The sequence below is a fragment of the Alosa pseudoharengus genome, unplaced genomic scaffold (assembly GCF_046254945.1).
Source record: "Alosa pseudoharengus isolate Yale_2024_CS ecotype anadromous, Long Island Sound unplaced genomic scaffold, YU_APseudo_1.1 YU_APseudo_1.1_scf_5, whole genome shotgun sequence".
NCBI lineage: Eukaryota > Metazoa > Chordata > Actinopteri > Clupeiformes > Clupeidae > Alosa > Alosa pseudoharengus.
The window spans coordinates 5,111,882-5,134,100 of record NW_027468837.1 but is presented as its reverse complement, the minus strand read 5'-3'; the positions used below and the strand labels follow the sequence as shown (position 1 = coordinate 5,134,100).

The following is a 22,219-nucleotide window of genomic DNA, read 5'->3' as shown; positions in this document are numbered from 1 at the left end:
ATACATTTGTTAAACAGCATAAAATTAGCAGTATTTTTAAGCAATTCATATTTTAAAAGAAATACTTTTCATACTAAATTATAGGCTATAAAATTCATACTAAATGATAGGCTATTTATGTATGTGGGGGGGGGGGGGGGGTGGGGTTGTTGTGGGGCCTGCCCCCACTGCTTAAAAAAATCCTAGAGGAAACACTGCTAGGAGTGAGTCTTCGTTGCTATAGATGACGTCATTACTCATGCACGAGCTTGACTGAAGTGACCACCTTGATTGGCTGACGATTGTAACGCAGGAATGATTCCAAACACCTCCCTTCCGATGATGAGTGACAGGTGACAGGTCGGAGAATGCGTGCGCTACACAAGTAGTGAGAAGGACGGAAGATGATTAATAACTGAATAAAAAGGCCTAGCCTAAATGAATAAAGAGTAAGGCAAAACAAATAGCCTAGTAGCCTAATGAAACATAGGCCTATGGATTGATGCAGTACCTTTGCAACATTATTAAATTAATCTGTCACCATATGCCTAGGCTACGTTTGCAAAGAGAACATTTTAATTTGATTCATAATGAAATGTTACATTTAATTTACATGTTAACAATGAGTACTTTTGGTTGTTGTTGGTGGCGTTATTGCATTCCTTTTATGAATGCAAAATTGTTCCCTCGCGATTGGAAGCTCCTGTTGCCGCATAGCGCATTTCAAAACATTGCAGCGTAAAATGCCACAAAAAGCTGTTTATGAATAGGTCTTAGTGAGTTAGGAGTCCTCTCGACTTCTTTTAAGCTGTCCCAGACTTTTAGGTGCTACTTTTAGGTCTAAAATGCTTCGTGAATTACTTTTTGTGAAAAAAATTAGGAGTCCTAAAGTTAGGAGTGACACGCCCATTATTTTTAGGAGTTGCTCCTAAATTCGCCAGTTAGGAGCTACTTTTAGCCTTAAAATTCTTTGTGAATACGGCCCCTGAATAAAAAGGCCTAGCCTAAATGAATCAAGAATAAGGCAAAACAAATAGCCTAGTAGCCTAATGAAACATACGGATTGATGTAGTATCTTTGTAACATTATTAAATTATTCTGTTACTATGCATTTTAATTTGATGCACAATAATGTTACATTTAATTTACATTTTGACAATGATTAGCCTAGTTTTGGTTGTTGTTGGTGGCGTTATTGCATGTTAGTTATGCCTACAATGCAAAATTGCTTCCTCACTATTGAAAGCTGCATAGGATTTCAAAACACGGCAAAATGCCGCAGGTTTGTGAATAGGTCTGTGAGTTCTTTTAAGCTGTCAGAGGTGGGAAGGTGTGATTTGTTGGGGGGCAGGGCCGGATTAACTGGTCACAAATGTCTGATGGCTAATGTCACGTTTTTACATGGCATAGGCCTATATGCAGTTGTTTGATTGCACGCATGTTTGCATTTTGCAAGGTCTATTTTCTTACGTCTGTCCCGCCTTCAACACTTTGCCTTCAGCGCTGCGTAGCCTCAGGTCAGCTCACTTCACTTGATCAGTTCTTGGCGAACGGTAGTGTCACACGAAGTTAGCTAAACTGCTAGAATGAGCAACAAAAAACAAGCATCTTTAGCAGACACTGGCCAGGGTGTTTAAGTTGCGAGAGCCGCTGCAGAGATTTCTTACAGAAAAAAAGTCACCGTTAGCTGCACATTTTAGTGATGAGGACTGGGTGTCAAAACTCGCTTACCTATTTGGCATATTCGGGTTGCTTAATGACCTCAACCTGTCACTCCAGGGGAGAATGACGACTGTCTTTAAACTGGCAGATAAAGTAGCTGCATTTAAAGCCAAGCTTGATTTGTGGGGACGAATGGGGACGGGGTGTATTTGATATGTTCCAAACAGTAGTGGGGGTTTTGGGAGAGACTGAGGCAGGGCCCTTTCTCTTGCAGCTGGTGCGCGATCACCTTGTTGCGCTTTCAAATGAGTTTGAGCGTTAGGCTACTTCCCATCCTCCAAAGATCCACGGCAAACCAATGAGTGGGTCCGCAACCCATTTGTCAATATCCCAAATAGTCCTAACATGTCAGCGCAGGAGGAAGAGCAGTTGATCGAAATTGCAAATGACTTTGGTCTTAAGAGTGTGTATGAGGAAACCTCTCTGGCGGGTTTTTGGATCAAAACCAAAGCAGAATATCCCGAGATAGCCGTAAAAGCGCTGAAAACGTTGCTACCATTTCCCACCACGTATCTATGCGAGGCCGGGTTTTCTGCAATGACTGCAACTAAAACCAAATTGCGCAATCGACTGGACATTTCAAACACACTGAGGGTGTCTTGTTGCAGGGAAACAAGCACAGGGCTCCCACTGATTATATTCGTAATGCACGTTTAGTTCCCATGTTTTGTTCCCATATTTTGTTAAGCATGTTCACACTTGATAGATGAAGTTCTTAAATTTTCATAGTTCATATTGTTCAATTTTCACTTCAAGTTCACGTTTTTCACGTTTTTAAGAGTTCGTTACCTTCACTGTTCATACATAACTGGAGCTGGTTCTTTTCAAGTAATGCATGCACAACACACATGGAACATGGAACCCCCGAACCCCCAATACCCCCCCCCCCCCCCACAGTCCGTGAAAAAAAAATGGGAATCAAACCGGTCCATGGTACGTAAAAGGTTGGAGACCCCTGATCTAAGGCATGAGCGCATCTGTGAGGCCAAGCCTCACCAAGTAGCTCGTTTGTTTACAACTAACATTCCATTTAATTAAACTGCTTTATAGGCTATGCCGAAATAGTTTTCAACATTTTGAATATTAGTGTCGGGTGAATTGAAATGTTCTCAAAGTAGCCTTATGGCTGAAAGCTGCTTGGGATCCCCCCCCGTCAAGCAATATAACCATACAAACGCGCTTCCTGCAATCATTGTTTCAAAAGGAGTAATTTTGGCTTTGTCAGAACTGAAGAGCTGTGGACGGCACGGCACGGTATGCCCAATGAAAATAAATTAACGCAACGCAATGCAACACAACACAGACACCGCTTCTCTCGCGTCAGTCACTGACATGAACGAAACACAGAACACGCTTCTCTCACGGCAGTCACTGACAGTAGCCTAGAATAAATGCATGGGGAAAAACACTTCCCCATGACAAAGACATCGTAAAACACTGAAAGTTAATATTTTGTCACTAGCAACATATCGGAACTCCCCCTATTACCGTCGGTCCCGTATTTCCACCGTCTTGTGTGTACGTGTCACTTATATCCATTTCTATACAAACCAAGACAGCGGACTCCTAAAGAGACGCAACCACCCACACCATAGGTGTATCTAGTAGTGTTGTCACGATACCAAAATTATGACTTCGATACGATACCTGCCATAAATATCACGATGCTCGATACTGAAACGATACTACGGTGAAATCCTAAGATATCTGGAAAAGAAAGGACTCATACCTCCTCCAAGTGTATTGAGTCATTTGTGTTGAATTCGGTGCACTTTTGTAGTGTGCAGGTCAATTCTGGGTTCTAAACTTCCTACATAATTATTATTTTTATAGTCAGTAAAATAGTAGGCCTACTTTGTGTGATTAAGTCCTTTATTTTTTGTTATAGTTTATTTACATTGTGTTGTGTTTTGCCAATAAAGTAGCTTTAAATAGCCAAACTAGGCTAGATCAAGGTCAGTGTTTAAATTACTGCATGCAAATCACTGAATGCTATGCAGAGGGGCCTAATCTTTAGGCCATCTGATGTACAGTATAGGCTTCCCTAGGCCTTCCCGTGTTCATGGGATTTCTTTGGCAGTTGCAAAGGGAAAAATGTGAGGATAGTCTTCTTCGCGCCCAGTGTACAAGTACGACGTTCCAACCACTCAGGCTTTCGTCAGATAGGCCTACACCATTACCTGTTGCAATATGTCTGTGTGCATTCCTACATTAACCTACGTCTATTTCTTTGATAACATGATTTGCTACCACGTAACAATAACCCGCTATTATTATTAGGACTCAACACGCTTTGGTGGTATTATATGCTGTGGGCTTTAATTACCGCATTTCGGGTAGCCTATCCTACATCTGGGCAATACTTATTGAACAAATTGCAGTCTACATGCCATGACAAATATTACCAGTAATATATGGTAATGTTATTCTGGCGTGAACATTGCGCTTTCATCACGTTAGCACCCTATGATTACAGCTCGTTATGTCTCGTCAAAATGATTACAGCTCGTTATGTCTCGTCAAATTCATTGATGAAGGAAGGTTCGCTTTATCCCAGAGAACCATACTCGTTTCACTTAGGCTATACTAAAACAGAAGAGAACTTGGCACTAACCATGTAGTCGTGTTTTCTATAGCATATTCGTTAACCTGTCGTTCTTTAAAAAAAAATGTTGGGATATGACCTGCGAGGTGCCAAGTTCCATGCGTAGCCTACTGCTTTTAAATGACTTTGAAACATATTTCACAAACGGGCCTCTGTGTACCTGATGGCTTGCCTTCACTATTCGTGATGTATCCGAAATAGTTGCAGATTTCACTTCACCTTTTGTTTTATCCACAAGGCCGAGGACGGTCGGCAAAGAACTACTGTATGTTGACGTTGGCTGCGCACTCACTCACTCAGAGCTGCCTGCTTGACACGCCCACTTGCCTAGATGCGTGCAAGGAGCAGTGAGAGCAGCAGAGGAGGGCAGTTCACGCAGACACAGAATGTTAATTTTAATAAAGTATCGATTCTAAAAACGTCGGAAATCGTATCGTTTTTTGCGTGAAGGCATCGTGATACCTTTTTAGTATCGATACACCGTGCAACACTAGTAAGGCTGCGTGTACACAACCGCTTGGAGCTCCAGTGGAATTTTAATTTCACGACAAGAATTCTCGGTCTAACCGTCCATGTGCCGTTAAGAACCAAACCAGATTTTGTTCAAATCTACACACCTATGGCTACTGAAAAATGTAAGGTTAATTTAGCAAATGTTATTTTGAAGTGTTAAAAAACATCGTTGTTTTAGAATTTCTGAACAAAAGTGGTGATAATTGGGGGTGTTACGATACATCTGTCCTTTGTCAAATGTGTTATGTTCCAAGTAGCCTATGCGTAATTCTGCTGCATAAAGTTGTATGTTTATGACATTCAAGCAAGGAAAACGATGATTTGAAGACATCTGTTTCGTTGGAAGGGCAAGGGGTAGCAACAGGGCAACACAGAGACAGACCCGATGGCAGGGTTGTTATGAGAGTATTAAAATCTGGGATAGCCTATTCTACGGCAAGACAGCCGGGAAAGTTAAAATACGTGATAAACATGGAAAAAGTTGGCATGCATTGTTTCGGTCCCCATGCACAGGGATTATTTGTCATATTATTAATCACATATGATTATTTGTGAAATTGTGCAAACAGGCGCAACACATTTGAAAAGGAAGGACTGGTAGCATGCAAGCTCACGAAAGATTGATTTAAGAACGTTATCACAGTGTGTGGCTGTGGCGCAAAGCAGCGTTGGTGGAAGACATGCGACAATTGGCAAGGGGGGAGGGTCATGTCTTTTTTAACAATTCTGTCAGAGGGTCATTGAACAATTTCTAGCAGGCAAGGGAGGGTCATGCAACTTTTGACTGAAGCACTCAAAATTCCTCCGGTGGCCCCTTCAATAAATAACAAACAGTCCCTAGATTGCTGCTGGGCTATATGTCTTTGTTCATGTCCGTTCACAACTCATTGCAGTCAAACGCGTAGCCTATCTCGCGGTTGCATCCATTACAAACAAAGATGCAATGTGAACGTCTGGGATTGGGAAGAGCACTAAATGCTCTACTGAATAAGCACGAAGTCAAACCTTTAAATGAAAAACACTCTTTAATAATCAAAAAAATAAACCGCTAATGAAGTAAACTTGTGACCTTAAAAAATCGTTTATCGCCTGTAACTCCGTGATAAAAGGACGTAACAGGAAGGCATTTGGCTGAGCAACGGAGGTTAATATGCTCTATATTTTGTCCAAATGATGTCTGTCTATCATCGTTGCACTCTGAGAAAACCCGAATGTTTAATTTGTCCTGCGTTTCTTCTACGGCTGCAAACGGGGTTCACTCGCAGTTAACCAAATATTTATTTATTAGGGCAGGGCAGGCATATTTCTGGCTATTAAATTATTTCTAAACCAGTCTGCTAAAGTCTGTAGTGAAGTCTGTGTAGGGTTTTCCAGGCTCCATTTCTTTTTTTGAGCCATGTACCGGTTGTTTGGGTTGTTGCAGCGTCTCACTGGGAAAATACAAATTAAAGTCGCGTGATACCGCGTGATCCCACGCGCGGACCGCGAGTGAAGCTGGCCAAGTCGAAGCACTGCCCACTGTATGGTTAGAACATTTTGGCAAGTAGCTTATGACTATAGGCTACAGAACAAATATCTGGAGAAAGCAGTTCCAATGGATTTTTTACATTGTATTAAGTTCCCTCTTCTAGTTTCCCCTCATGCTGAGCTTGAGAGCTGAGTTGACTCGTGGGTCGTCATGGTGACTGGTGGAAATACTGCGGGACAGCGACTGGCTAACTAACTTGCCCAACTTGCTCTTTTACTAGCTCCATCTGTCATTACAGAACATTTGGAAGACTCTCAAAGAATTCATCAGTATGGCTTTCTCAAGTATAGACTGATCAGTTGATGTCCATTGCATACACCATGTTTTCAATCTGAGCTGATGCTTAGAGGGTTGCATTGTATTGCTCCAAGGAAATCAAACCACAATGGTGCATTAGCTTTCCATTTGAAACGTATTCCAATGCATAATTAAGTGCAATTTATTAATATCCACAACAAATGTCATGCTGTAAACTGGCCCTAGTCACTTCAAAGTAAATTCATATCTGTTTTATGTAGATTTGTGCATCTGCAGCATTTACCATTACTACCAAATAACCTCCCTTACAAAGGATAACTGTAGTTTTTACAGTGCAGTTATACTACAAAACAGTGCAGTACTTTTATGTCTAAAATAATGCATTTCTGCAGTAAAGTATGGTAGGTTATGCAGTAGGCCTAATGAGAGAATATACTGTCTGGGTTGCAGTTCAGCAAATTTTGAGAATCTGATTTTGAAGTCTGGATGCTTCTTAAGTGTTAGAAAGCCTCATAAAGGTTGCAAAGCACAAGTCTATTTTGAATCCGCTTCATTTCACAATCAACTTGATGCACAATCTGACTTCTCAGCATCTGCCTAGAGAAACTGCTGAAGAAGACAGCTGACCCATGCTTCCGCTGCTCTACTGACTGTTCAAGATCATTATGTTGTGTGTTTTTCATTGAGATGACACGAGTCATCTCAATGCCCACGGACTTAATATTAAGTGTTAATGTTTGTCTATGTTTCCTCAGTTTTGTTTATTTTTATGTCTTGGTGTCACGGGTACACTGGCGAGTATGGTGCTCCAGGGCTCTACAGTGCGCCCATTTCACTCGCACATGCGAGTAAAAATGATGCCGTGCGAGTGCAAAAAAATATTTAGGCGCACTGGTGCAAATGACTTCTAACCATGTCAATGTTTGTCTATAAAATACACCGCAACATTGAGAAACATTACTGGTGCAAACCATAGAATCACATCGCGAATGCAGCATAAAAACTACACCTCCCATCAACGTTAGCAGTTTCGCGTTGTGACTCGCTAGTAGTCGCTTCTATCAAATCCAAGAGCGCACAGAAAAATCGGAAAGTTAGACTAGCCAGCCAAGATGCAAAGATTGAAGAAATTAGTTTTTCTATCCACCGAATTTATTGGATATAGGAGGAACAGGATGAGATTCTGAGAATGCAGTGAGAGAAGGAAAGGTAACCTAACATGCCTTTTAGCCCAGTTGATGTATTGGCTGCAATATGCAAAATATAGCTGTAGCGAACCAGCACAAAAGTAGCCTCCTGTAATACTCTCATTTTATTCAAAGGTAGAACGCTACTGACAACTCCAGGCTTCCACGCATGCTTGTTTGTTTACACCGAATACAAGCTGTAGTGCAAAACGAAAGTAGGCCTAACGTTTGCCTACTGCCCCAATCAATGCAGATATTTCAAATAAAAACTAGTATAAAACAGGCTAATCAAGGATATGTTGGGTTTCGTGGAAGAGAAAATGGACTGTTTTAGTAGTAGTATTAGGCAGTATGCTGTCAGATAGGTCACCATGGGCATATTTGGATTAGCTATAGATGGATTCACAAATAAATAAATTAGCCTACATTTGGCAGGATACTTAATAAACAGGCTAAATGCAAATTGCAATGTATTATATTATTTTACATTAACAAAATGTAAGAAAATGGAACAGACTGAAAATAAAGTAGGCATTGATCTTTAAAATCCTGTTTCCTGTAGCCTAAATGTTGTCAGTCATTCTTAATATTCGCAATTGGTGCACTGGCATGTTTAACTGTTAGCTGCAGTATAATGTTAGATTATGTGTAAGTTAAGTACAGAACTGACTGTGCGCCCACATTTTTGTCTGTGCTCCTAAATCTTTTAACTTGGGCGTCCTGAAATTTTTTTGTTTTAGTGTAGAGCCCTGTGCTCCATCTGGCATCTTTTGTCTTGTGTAATTTTTATTTTTTATTTTGTTAATTTGTTTGTTTATGTCTTGGTGTCACAGGTACACTGGCCAGTATACCGCTCCAGCCGGCATCTTTTGTCATGTGTGTCAATGTCTTCGAGCGCTTTGGGTTGCACTTAGTGCATATAAAAATGCACTATATAAATAAAGTTACCTTTCATTCTAGACATCTCCCAACTGACAGGCTCTGACAGGTAGAATTCCTTTACCACTTCTGGTGATGACGAGAAGAAGCTTTTTGAAAAGCTTCTTGAAGCTTTCCAGACAGATGTGTTGAAAAGTGGTTGATTTGACACAGGTCTTACCTAGGTGTCCTATAGGACACTTAAGCCTACTGGATCTGCACCTGCTATCTTTATTCCATGATCCAACTCTACCACTGTAGTCCTCTGATGAGGAGCTGCCATTTGGCCTTCCATGAACACTAAAGGCTAATTTATGCTTTTGCATTGACTTGACTCAGTGGCTATGCCATTGCCTTGATGCCGATGTGAATCTTCAGTTCTGCGTGTTCTCTGTCTGTGTAGCTCGGCACCAAAACGGTAGTTAGAGTGCCAAACTCCATGGACTGCTCTGTTTAAATATTAGGCCTTTTGTTGCTTAGAAAGACACAGGATTCTCTCTCTCTCTCTCTCTCTCTCTCTCTCTCTCTCTCTCTCTCTCTCTCTCTCTCTCTCTCTCTCTCTCTCTCTCTCTCTCTCTCTCTCTCTCTCTCTCCCCTCTCTCTCTCTGAGGATATTTGGGTTGTGTCTGCCAGCCAGTATGTTAAGTTAGCACGCAAACTTCCCACAAAGTACTGCTTGCTGGCGAAGTGCTGATTTCAAAACATGACTGACACATAGGGTTAACTGCAGCGTTTCCCATACATTGACTTATTTGTGGCGGCCCACCACAATATCAACATTGACCACCACACAATGATTTTCCAGGTTGTACTAAATTGTGCTTAAATCTGGTTAGCATCATAACCATGCCTCGCTAATTTGCTAAAAACTGTTGCATTCAAGTTAATTCTGCAAACCTACCACCACAAATATAATTCAATTCTGTGGGAAACACTGAACTGATTGACCAGTGTCTGTCATTGTAACCAAAAATGAGTCCATTTGCTAGCCTAGAAATCTAGACGCACCCTAGCGGCGGCAAATTAATTTTTAAGGCGGGCTTAACAGGATAACGACAGTCCTGTGACGGTGCACAACAAGGAGTTTGAAAGACAATTCTCTGCCCGCCCCTTGGATTAAGCGAGGTGAATGATTCGATGCCAGACTATACATCTCAATGATATAGGATGGCCCCGCCAGGCTATCCATTTGCAAAGCTGTCGGCGAATTAACATGTTGCTACTACCCACTGTAGGTTGCTACACCAGCTATCAACACACAGGGCAAGTTGACCAAACAGTCTTTGCGGTCTGCATTGCCTAGTTTTTTGGAAAATGCAATCTTTGATCCTAAGCTTCTGTTTTTGCTCTCCAGCATTCCAGAGTACTCCGACTGCTGAAGTACCCATCACAGGATGCGGAGCACACCCAACAGGTAAAGACTTTTATGTTTCTAGGGCTAATGCCCTTTTGAGTTACTCTTCATTCTCTTTCTTATGACTGAATAAAACCATTTGCAACCTGACCTTGTGTTAATAATAACTGAATGTGTAACCTAGTTGTAACACTCCTGAAGGGTAAATATTGAAATTATATCAATTTTAAAGCAAAAACCAAAATAATAATTTGGCTTTTACTTCTATTTTTAGAGAACAGAACAGGCTTATCGACACATTCACAGCATTGTGGATTTTAGTAAAAATGTTATGAAGCCATTGTTGGGGGAGGCATATGTCCACAGTGGTGTAAGTGACTCTCCTAATTTGTTTTTAATATATATATAAATATTTCAACTCTGCCTGATTCCACAGCTCCTTTTAAATGAAATGATTTATTCTACTATTAACAGGAAGTTGTTAACCTACCACTGGAATTTGTGAGACATCTGTCTTTGAAAGTTCAGCAAGAGAGACCAGGTAAGTCCCTTGGAAACTTGGAGCAACAGTTGTTGCTCCTTAGTTTCCTTGACTCCATCACTAAGATTGTAAGCATTGTGTACATTTCAAATAACAAAATAATCAGACACAGTGTAGTCCTGTGATGTTTAGGCTATTAATTAATCACATCTTGCAGTTTGCATTCAACTTTTCTACACACAAGCCAATGTACATTTATAAATGTTACAAGGCACTTCTAACTCTCACATTATTAGATTCTAGCAAGAAACTCAACTAATAAAATATGAATAAAGTTAGATCAAGATTGTTATTACAGTTAAAACAGAGAAGCCTGAAGTCAGGTGTCTGAATCATTTACCTCTCACTAACGAGGAACAATAAGATGGGCATTTTAGTGGGCATTTCAAAGTCTGAGATTTGCATGATTTGCTTCAATTGAACTTGTACAAGAGGGTAGAAACACTCAAGATGCTTGTGCAGCTTTGCTGCTTGGCCAATTCATAAACACATTAACAACAGTCGCTGGTTAAGAGAAGATGGCACTTGTGAAAAAACTTGAATATTTTTTACAAAGGGAGCCCCAAATATTTTATTTTTGGTTTATTGCACTTTGTATGTAATTTGGTGAGTTAAAAACAATAAAAAAAAATATTTTAGAAAGCAGCCTGGCATAAGTTTTTTCCCCCCCACACTTTCAATTTTTTTCAATGCCTAAGACTTTTGCACATTTACACTTTTGCAAGTGCATGATGGGCTTAACCTATCAATAGCCATATTGTTTGATGAAAGAAGGGGTAGGTTATGTCAAGTTGTTTTCAATAGCACCTAATAAAACTACATAAGTTATTTTTTTTGTGATCAATTTTCATCATCTATATCATTCAGACATACAGAATAACTTCCATAACATATCACAGTTTGTGTCAAATGGTGTAAAAGACAAAAAACACAAAAACCCTCTCCCACCCTCTGCGGTCACAAAACGAAACAAACAGTCAAACAAAACAAATCAAACAAAAAACTGAAATCTCACCCTGCCTAATCACTCTCCTCTAGTTCTTGTGGCACTGAGGTAATTAGATCTGATATTTGTGCTGCTGCGCTTTCCCATAGGTTGATAGTTGATGAATTGGCTTTATTAATCCTTGCTGTAAATAGCTCGAGCGTCACTATATGTAGAAAATACGCTAACCACTGTTTTATGCAAAGGGAGTGAGGGGGGAGCCAACGTTGAGCTATCATTTTCTTGGTTGCAGTTGAGCCGGCTAGCCAAATTTTCCTCTGTCTCTCAAGCAGGTGTAATTTTTTTTTTTTTTTTTTTTTTAAAGTATATTTTTTGGGCTTTTTGCCTTTATTCTGACAGGACAGTGAAGATTGACAGGAAGTGAGTGGGAGAGAAAGAGATGGGGTGGGATCGGGACATGACCACAGGTCGGATTCGAACCTGTGTCCCCGTGGGCACTTGGACCCGTACATGGTACGGGCACTGTAGCCTGTTGCGCCACAGCGCCCCCAAGCAGGTGTAATATAGAATAATCATTAAGCAAAAAAACAATCGGGTCAGTAGGAATTAGACACCCTATCACATCAGATATTATTGATGTTGTTTTTATGCCAGAACTCATGCACCTGTTCACATTCCCAGACCATATGCAGGAAAGTTCCAGTTTGTTCAGGACAGAAGGTACAATAGGGAGTGGGAGTAGCTTTAGAGATGTATCTCTTCTGAGGTGTCCAATATGTCCTATGACATATGTTGAAGTGGATATACTGGTGATTGGGATGCAGTTTTCCACAATTTTCCACTGCTCCAAAAATCCAAATCAATTGTGTTCCCCTCAGGGCTCAGCTCTAGCTCCCATTTCTTTACTATTGGGAGTTCTCCTATGGACACTTGCATTAATTTAGCATAAATCATGGACACTAATCGTTTCACAGGGAAATCAAAAAAACATTTAATGACTGGGTGTGCCTCGACCGTTTCCCCATGGCACTCCATAACACTTTAGGGCTGATCTTAAGCAAAGATAAAAGTAAAAGGATGTCCTGGGGACCTCAAAACTAACTCTCGGGTCTTCAAAACTCAACATACCTTTCTCATTGAATAACTGGTCTAGAGTGTAAATTCCTCTGTCACTCCAGTGCTTACAAGCAAAAGGTTTGTTACCAGACATTAAGTGTGTATTGTGCCATAATGGGGTATTAAGATGCCACTTATTGGTGTAGCGCAGGTGCTCCTCCACCTGTTTAAAGTTGGCCAATGTGTTGGTGATAATAGGGTCAAGGGTTAGCATACACTTTTTTTGGACAAACACCAGCAAAGGCAAGGTCTTGCAGTCTTAAACTTCCAATGAGGTTTTGCTCTATTTCTCTCCATGGAACTGTAGATGAGGGGTCCATCCACACTCTGAGGGCCTGTAGCTGAAAGGCCTTGTAGTACATTTTACAATTGGGGAGAGCCAGGCATCCAGTGCTTGTGGTACGTTGCAGTGTAGAGTATTTTAGCCTAGGTTGTTTATTGTTCCAAATATACTGCCAAATTAATATATCACATTTCTTCCAGAAATGTATTGGTGGGGGCAAGGGGATCATTGTACTTAAGAAATTCACACGGGGAACTATGTTCATTTTAACAACAGCAATCCTAGACCGTAGTGATGCCGGCAGCGCAGACCACTTAGCCAGATCACTCTGAACATTACTTAATATAGTTCCATAGTTGTCCTGGACAACTCGCTGTAGTGATGTGTGTATGATGATGCCCAAATATGTAATTTGGATTGGTATTGTAACACTAATAGTTGATATCACATGCCTATTGTTCAATAAAAGAAGATTACATTTATTCCAGTTAATTTTATCCGGAGATTGAGCCAAATTCGTGAAAGATCCTAAGAATTTTTGGAATAGAGTCCTCAAGATCAGAGATGGCAAAATATCATCTGCAAATAATGATATCAAGCTGCTTATGGATTTGATCTGGACATTACAGATTTTATTTTGCCTATGGCTTGGGCTAATGGTTCAAGAGATTGCAAATAGCATGGGGGAAAGCGGGCATCCTTGTCGAGAGCCCCGTTCGACGGGAAATGGCTGAGAATGCAAGCCATTGGTTGAGACTATGGCTGTGGGATTTGCATATAAAATACGACCCATGTCAATAAATTTGGCCCCTAAACCAAGTCTCTCCATGACCTGCCACAGGTAGTTCCACTCTATCGGCGGTCAAATGCCTTTTCTGCATCCACTGATAAAACTGCTGCCGTTGTTGGAAGGTTTTTGGCTTCTTCTATTACATGAAATAGTCTGCGTATATTGTCTGCGGCATGCCGTTTTGGTATAAATTCTGATTGGTCGGGGTGGACTAGCTTCTCAATAAAGCGCTCTAAGCGGAGTGCCAAGACCTTGGAATAAAGCTTAATATCAGTCCCAATGAGACTGATGGCCCTGAAATTTTAGCAATCCGTAAGATCTTTGCCCTTTTTGGGTATAACAGAAATTAGCGCAGTGTTGGTTTGTTGGTGAAAAGTACCCATCTCTATGGCTGAGGTTAAAGCTTGTAAAATGGTAGATCCTAATATGTCAAAGTACTGTAGAAGTAGTTCTGATGTAGCGTCGTGAGACCATCCTGATCTCGCGAGCTTTCAAGGTTTCACTCGCAGATCAGTCTGGCAACTTTTCGTTAAAGAGAATTTGGAGCAGTTCACCAAACGAACGTCCAATCAGCGTTGGCTTTGAGGCGGGTTGAGGTGTGACGCAACAAACAATATGACGGCATCCACAGATGAGATGAGCATAGCTATTATATCGCGCAAGTTTTATTCAAATTAGAAAGTATTCCTGGGTAAGCTGTGAAGCTATGAGTCTCAGCCATGCAGGTGGGAGGAATGAACGACAGACATCCTCCACGGCCGATTCCAGTTCATAATGGAGGAATATACTTTCTTCAGAAGTGTAGGGCCTACCGTGAAAACTTGATGGGAATTGTCGTTGATTAGGTTCATGTCACATACAAATGGTAAGTTAAAACATCTTAACGTTAGTTACGTTACCTATCTTAATTGTATGTTAAACGAAGGCATTAGAAGAACACTTTGTTCATCTAATAGACCTCTCCAGAATAAGTCCCGCCTCCTAACTTCCGTATCCATCCAACTTCCAGGCGTGGATTGTCTATGGGAAATAACATGGCGTTTTGAAAGATCGTACCTGTCAAACTCTGTAGGTGACAAAGTAGAAAAAGCTGCTGGGCAGATTGGCCTACACACTTCTGCCATCTAGTTTCCACTGGATTTTTTGATTTTCGGTGCCGTTTAAGTAGTATAGTCTAGTATTTACGGAGTTACAGGCGATAAACGATTTTTGATGGGTCACAAGTTTACTTCATTAGCGTCTATTTTTTTGATTATTTCATTTATATTATTATATATTTAAATTATTTATTTCATTTAAAGGCTTGACTTCATGCTTATTCAGTAGAGCATTTAGTGCTCTCCCCAATCCCAGACATTCACATTGCATGTTTGTTTGTAATGGATGCAACTGCGAGATACGCTTGTCATAGGCGCCGATACCGTGGGTGCTCCGTCGCTCGAGCACCCACGGAAAGCATCGAGCACCCACGTGTGCCAGCTAACAGTCCCGGCTAAATTTACATTAATTTAAAATCAAACATCGCAGTTAATGTTAAATTCAGCATCTCTCATAATGTGATTGGCTACAGTGTATGTTGCTGTCAATCCCCTACTCCATATACTAACCACCAATGAGAGCGTCTCTCTTATGAAAATTCCTGACACTTCCTACCTGAAGAATTAACGCAAGGCTTTGTCGGGTCTTCAGCCCCAAATGTTTAAAATGTATATAGCCCTGAATATCATTTTAAAAGTAGTCTGACAAAGCTTATTGTTTTGTGACACAGCTAAGCACTGGTACCTCATAGAACGTCTATAACATAGCCTAGGTGGTCGCAACTCACAAAAGTAAAGCAGATAGATTGTTGGCTTCTGATGGTATCTTGCTAATTCACTGAACTGCATTAGGTGACACAAATGGTATTGCCTTTATCGTATAACTCCTTGTCTGAGCGACTACCAGGCCTATGGTTTTGATAAGTCAGATGTCACATTCGAAAATTAAGAATGTTTATTGACTTAAATACGCTCCCTTCATTCAACCCTTGAAGACGTCGCGGTCTGGTGCGCTATGTAGATCGTTTCTCGTACCATTTCATTTCTCAGAATTTAGGTCTACTAGGCCTACAATAACGTCATCACCAAATACATCTTTTATTTTTAGTTGATCAACCACAAAGAGTAGCATAGGCCTACTGTGCACAGTGCACTGACGACTGTAGCAGCCCAAGGTAAGCAGTTGTAGATGAAGGGCAACCACTTGTTTCAGATAGCCTGGACAACATGTTACCTGGGTGTTGCCTATGTTATTAATTGATGGTAGCCTACAATAGTTAATTGTATCGCGTAACATATTAGTTGGCTCAAAGAGTAGGGAATCAGGCTGGAGAGAGTCACGCGTGTGTTGCTTTTGCAGGATCGAATCCAGTTTAATGCTAGTTTTCAAAACATATATTGTTTACATGTCTTTTGTCCGAGTGGCTGTAATGTAGCCGAGCGCTCATGGCGTATGAAAGCGACTTCAAACCGCCTAAAACAACTTGTTTGTGAATGTCTGACAACTGCTGCAGCGCATGCACGCGCAAAGAAACCAGTAGGTGGAGAAACCAGAAGGTACACAACACCGGAACGATTTTAAGGCTATTTCGCATAGGCTACTCAATGGTGCTATTTCACACGCATTATAGCGACCCCCACTCACCGGGGTTAGGTGGAAGGTGTTAATAGACGATTGGCATAGCCTACAGTGGACTAGGGCTGTCCAAATTGCTCAAAAATGATGTTTGAATATCCCCTCTAAAATAAACACATGTATTCGAATATATTGGAATATCTAGGCTATATTATTTGCGCATCAGTGACGCGCATCATGTCAGGCCATCCTTAAAAATATTTTTGTTTGCAGTAACAGCCAAAAAAAAAAAAAATGGGTCGGTAGGTAGGTCAATATTTTTTTTTTCAAGATTCAAAGTTAAAAAAAAAGTATAATTTTGGTCATGGTGATTACGTAGGAATGAATTTACACAAATGTGCATATCGTGACGTAACTGACTGGGTCTTCAACCTGTGCCTTCAGGCGCACCATTGCAAACCTCATTCTGATGCAGGTTATATAGACCAGCCTTTCTCAAACTTCTTTGACCTGAGGCCCGGTCATGGTAGACTTTGGGGTCATAGGGCTCATCTACATGTACCCAGAAAGAAGGCTACAATAACTCTTGGCCACGTTATATTGAAATTTGACTATACAGTACTATTATACAGTCTCTGCTCTGTTTCTAGGGAAGTTCCAAAAAACGTCGTTCTATTAAGTTTCGTTAAATAAATAAATAAATAGCCTTCCAACAGGTTGAAGCGGAGCTTTGATACCAACGTTATCGATTAGTTTCAGTTTCTCTCGCGCAGACGCGCATTGAATGAATGCTCATACCACCACTTAATTGTAGGGCTCCATGTTTAATGACATCGATAGCAGAAACGTTTGTTTTATTTTTTCGTCGATCCGCGGTTTCTTGATCAACTGCGCAGCAAATTATCAAATGAAGCACCGGGCCAAATTTCACTCCACGACTCCGCGGAACAGCAGTCTCCATGTTGCGGACCCATATTTTGAGAAATGCTAAATAGACCACAACCAATTTCAATACTCCGACACGGTCACCGTTAGACTAGGGGGGGAGAAGGGATGAGAAAAGATCTGGCCACAGTTCTTCCAGAACTTCGTGCCAAGTAAAATCAGTTTGTGTGAATGAAACGAAGCCATAGTGTGACATGCGTAAAACCAATGGTGTAGAGATGACGCCACAGGGTTTTATTTAAGTGAGCCACGTTTGCATGTAGGCAATTTATATTCACAATACTTGGGCCTACTAAAATAAATGTTATTTTATTGCATTTGTATTGGTTGTTTAGAGTAAAAAAAACAATCGGTCGGTATTAACGCAAGTTTACAACCGGCAAGTCGGTCGGACTAAAAGGGGGAAAAAAAAATATTTGGGTCGGTTCTAAATTGACAGGGTCGGTCGGGTTACGGCAAACGAAAATATTTTTAAGGATGGCCTCATCTGTTTTAACTTTTTGTATGGTTATTGCTTGACAGGGGGGGATCCCAAGCAGCTTTCAGCCATAAGGCTACTTTGCCTAATTCACCCGACACTGATATTCAAAATGTTGAAACTATTTCGGCATAGCCTATAAGCAGTTTAATTAAATGTAATGTTAGTTGTAAACAAACAGGCTACTTGGTGAGGCTTGGCCTCACAGACGCCCTTGTGCCTTAAATGGCAATAAAAATCTTCACGATATAGGCCTATTAACTGACCGCCCGATTCACGTTGGCTGGGGGGTAGGGGGGGCCATCAGACATTTGTTCCCAAGGGTCTATGAATTGTTAATCCGGCCCTGCCCCCACGAACGCAACTTTCCACCTCTGAGACAGCTTAAAAGAAGTCGAGAGGACTCCTAACTCACTAAGACCTACTTACTGTAGGCTGCGCAAACCACAGGCCTTTTTTTTGGGCAAGCCTGCATTCGAGGCAGGCCTTCTGTTGAAGAATTTTATATAAATCCTGCGCTAACAGTAATCCTCCAATCCCCGCTACCACAGCTGTGGATGGTGTGGCATGCTCACGCTTTTTGTCTCCTTGCAAACTAGGCCTATAGCCCAACCATTTATGTCTTCAAAAAATAACAACTTGCCAGATATGCCTTCATATCTTTGGGCTTCATTCAGCATTTTGTTCTTCCACTGGAAATTGCTCTTCTACATTTGCTGCCTGCTGCATCCTTTCTGTTTGTATGGTTAAGAAAACATTTGACGTCTTGAGTTAATGCATTAAACATTGTTTGCTGGTAACCAGCCACAAATAGCCTACAGATTCTTGCGTGCGTACATTCTCTAGTCTCTCCAAAATGTGCCCGTTCTATAGGCTGGCCAAGTGCGTAATTCTGCGGCATAAAGCAGATGTATTTGTGTATTGTACAGAAAAATAAAAATAACCTGTCAAGCAGTCAATTGACTACATTGCAGTCAATAAGTAGGGCAAATTAATATACGAAACCAAAACGTGGGTCATAGTTGTCTAAGCCTCTGCTGTGAGGCCAAACCCATGAACAAAAACGCATTGATATCTGCAATAAAGTTTTTTTGGGCAAAACAAACTCACAGCCGAACGTTGCAATAAATACATAGACCATCTGGACAAAGTCAACTGGCATGTGATCTCCCCACGGGCCAATGGATGTACAAGTTTTCTCCTGTGCCTACGATATTTAATCCAGTGTTTTGTCAAGTTGCAAAATGCTATTCGTTTTAACAAATTTTTATGATGGTATGAAGTACTTTTTGTATAGGCTACTATCTTAATTGCTTTATACTCAAAACTTGACCAATGGCTATTGCATCTGTCTATTGAAAGTGAGAATGTGGCAAGTGATCTACTGTACAGGCTTCATAAAATAAAATAAACAGATTGCTAATGGCCTACAAGCTGATCTGGCGTGCTTTTCCCGTACAACTACGGAGGTTAGCTTTTTACTAACAGGATGCATCGTTCAACTAACCAACATGTAAGTTACGACTGTTTCCCAAAACTGTCGTACTTACATAGTACTTTGTAAGTTTGGACCATGATAGTTTCCCAACTTCAGTAGTCTGGACTAAGGTGGTTAATGACGTTTAGTAGCACGTGAACGGGCACCTGCACATAATTCTGTGGCGCATTGCGTTAAGGCCGGCAGATGACAGCCGCCGTTGCGCAGCAGTTATCATTCCCCTGTCCAAGAGTTCGAATTTGGGTTAAGATTTTGACAACAATATTCACATCGTTGTTTACCTATGTTTATCTTTTGTGCAGATCATATTATCAAAATCAGAATCAGCTTTCTTGGCCTGGTTTGCGTAAACAAACAAGGAACCCCCCCCCCTTCCATGAAAATCAAAGGCTACAAATTCTCAACTGACTCGTCAAAAAGTGCACACCACCTTATTATTATCTGCAGGTGTGTGACTTTTACTTACGTGCTCCATGGCTGCAAATTGACTTTTAATTTATGCATTTTCTGCCTTGGGCATTTTAAAATATGGATGTATGGTGGTTAGAAGTGTAAATATCAATTAGAAACCTAAATATATTTATAATGATTAATTTGCCCCGGAACTATGCTTCTACTAGCATTCTACCACAGATCGAGAGGTGTAGTTGTAACTACACAACTTTACGATTGTGGTTGCGAACGTTCGTTGCTACTATGGTTTTGGGAAACACTAACGTAGTGTAAGGATGCATTGGATGAAGTTCCAAATATGAATGTAATTCTGCGGCATAAAGCAGATGTATTTGTTTATTGTACAGAAAAATGACATGTCAAGCAGTCAATTGACTACATTGCAGTCAAGAAGTAGGGCATAAAAAAAAAAAATCTTGGGTTCCGGTTTCCGACCGACCCTGTCAATTTATGTGCGACCCAAATTTATTTTATGAGCTTGTGGAAGAAATAACACTAAATATATTAAATAAATCCACAAATAAAAGGCGAACTATAATTACATTAATTACCCCTTGCGTTATATATAGGGATGAGCGTATTCTCTCTTTTACAAAGTAGCCTATGCACAGCTGTTCACGAAGACGATTGTTTTCGTCACTTACCAAGGCACTCGCAATTTTGTCCAAACACCGCAACTTTTTTTTTTAGCAAATTTGACCAATCATCGTAGTTTCACCGTGAAATTTCACCTACCACAACAGTCCCTCGCGCAGAATATTGAGCCAGATGGCACACTTACTTCTGCACCTTTTGCATATGACACCAAAGACTGCCCTAACGTGTTCGTTCCTCTACAGTTTTGATGACAATAAATAGAAGGCTAACGTTAATGATCTGCTTACTTGCATCTCTCAACCTGGTGTTGCTAACCTACCTAGGCTATGAAAGTAAGTTAATTAAGGCCTACTTGGTTTACTGATTTTTGAGTAGGCTATGCAACCCATTGGCAAACGTTTACCTGGATATGTCCTTTTAGCTTATGTCATGTTTGCTAGCTTGTGGGCTTAGTTTGAGTAGTGCTACCAAAATCATAGAAATTAATAAAATTGCAAGACATTTACCTCTTCTATGATCCAATAATGATTTCATTCGAGTTGTTTTTTTTTACATTTATTTTAACTAATGACATAGAAGACATTCCCAATTGCATCCACATATCGTAATGCACTATGCAAAAAGTGATTTACACTCGTAGCCGAACACAGTGAGATGCAAGCCTTCCAATCCACTCAGAAATGTACTTAGGCTACTCTCACGTCCTTAAAGGGGCAGGCAGTCAATTAGATGTACACCACCAATGTAATGACATTAAACAGAAGTGTAGTCAAATAGTTTAAATCAGGGATTCCCAAACTGTGGTACGCGTACCCCCGGTGGCTGCCACTAGGGGGTACGCGCGATGAAAAGGGCAATGGCGGAAAGGAGTTAAAAATGATTAATTAATTAATACTAATTAATTCATAAATAATACATCATTTCGAATCAGGTTATAATGATATGGAAACGTGAAATTAAAGGAAATCATTTGTAAACTCTATAATAGGGTATGTTTTCATTAAAAAATAAGCTACACACAATAGGCTACACGTGATTTCCTGCGGGCAGCCAGAATATCTGGCGCGTTAGTTTCGTTTAAGTATAGGCTTGGTAGAAGGCTGTGTAAACATGGAAAACTGGCTAAAAACAGGGACACTGTCCAAAAGGCCTAATTAAAGCGATCGAAGAGGCGAAGCGAGAGAAACAGAGCAGGACACAGGTAACAATGGAATGGGATGGGGGGCAGACTAATGAAGGTGGAGATGGAGCGCAGGGGGATAAAAAAAAGAACGAGACAGAAAAGACTGCGCGAAGAAAACGAAAGTATGATGAGGCATATAGCCCTTGGATTCACGTGGATTGGGAGACAGACTGCCCAAAGCCACAGTGTGTGGTTTGCAGTGAGATGCTATCTAACCATTCTAATGTGGTTCTCCAAACTGTTTTTTTTTTAACGTGAGAGCTCATAGACCAGTTGCACATTTTGATTGCACATTTTGTTATCATGTAGGGCGGCTAATTAAACGATGCCTGGAATGCGTCAATAGAATGAGTTACTTTTTTATGTGTTGGATGGTGGGGGTACGCGAGCCGAGTCAGGATGTAGAAGGTGTCCGCGGGGAAAAAAGTTTGGGAATCGCTGGTTTAAATCAATATGAAATTACTAGATACTTACTTGGCTATTAGTAATTATGCAGGCCACAGACTATGAATTATTAAAAAGATATGAACTTAATATGAATTACAAAATATATGAATGTATTGAAACATATGACATGATGCCATCTCTTTAGGTGACTGTCTTTTTTGGACAGTTCTACTATAATGCTTTGTGAATGACCTCAGTCAAAGCATTTTCACAAATAAAGTACGCCTACTTTGATTTTCTGTAATCCTTACTGTTTACCTTTGAT

The 22,219-nt window shown here is 40.6% G+C and overlaps 1 protein-coding gene across 2 annotated transcripts in view; it reads left to right on the top strand.

Moving 5' to 3' along the window:
* ippk (inositol 1,3,4,5,6-pentakisphosphate 2-kinase) overlaps positions 1–22,219 on the top strand; it is a 134,051-nt gene that overhangs the window by 51,290 nt on the left and 60,542 nt on the right. For both annotated transcript variants that reach the window (XM_076269094.1, XM_076269093.1), the window contains exons 2-4: positions 10,065–10,124; positions 10,339–10,434; positions 10,539–10,605. In XM_076269094.1, the coding sequence (XP_076125209.1) occupies positions 10,396–10,434; positions 10,539–10,605 (106 nt within the window). In that variant the 5' untranslated portion in view covers positions 10,065–10,124; positions 10,339–10,395. The remainder of the gene's footprint in view (positions 1–10,064; positions 10,125–10,338; positions 10,435–10,538; positions 10,606–22,219) is intronic.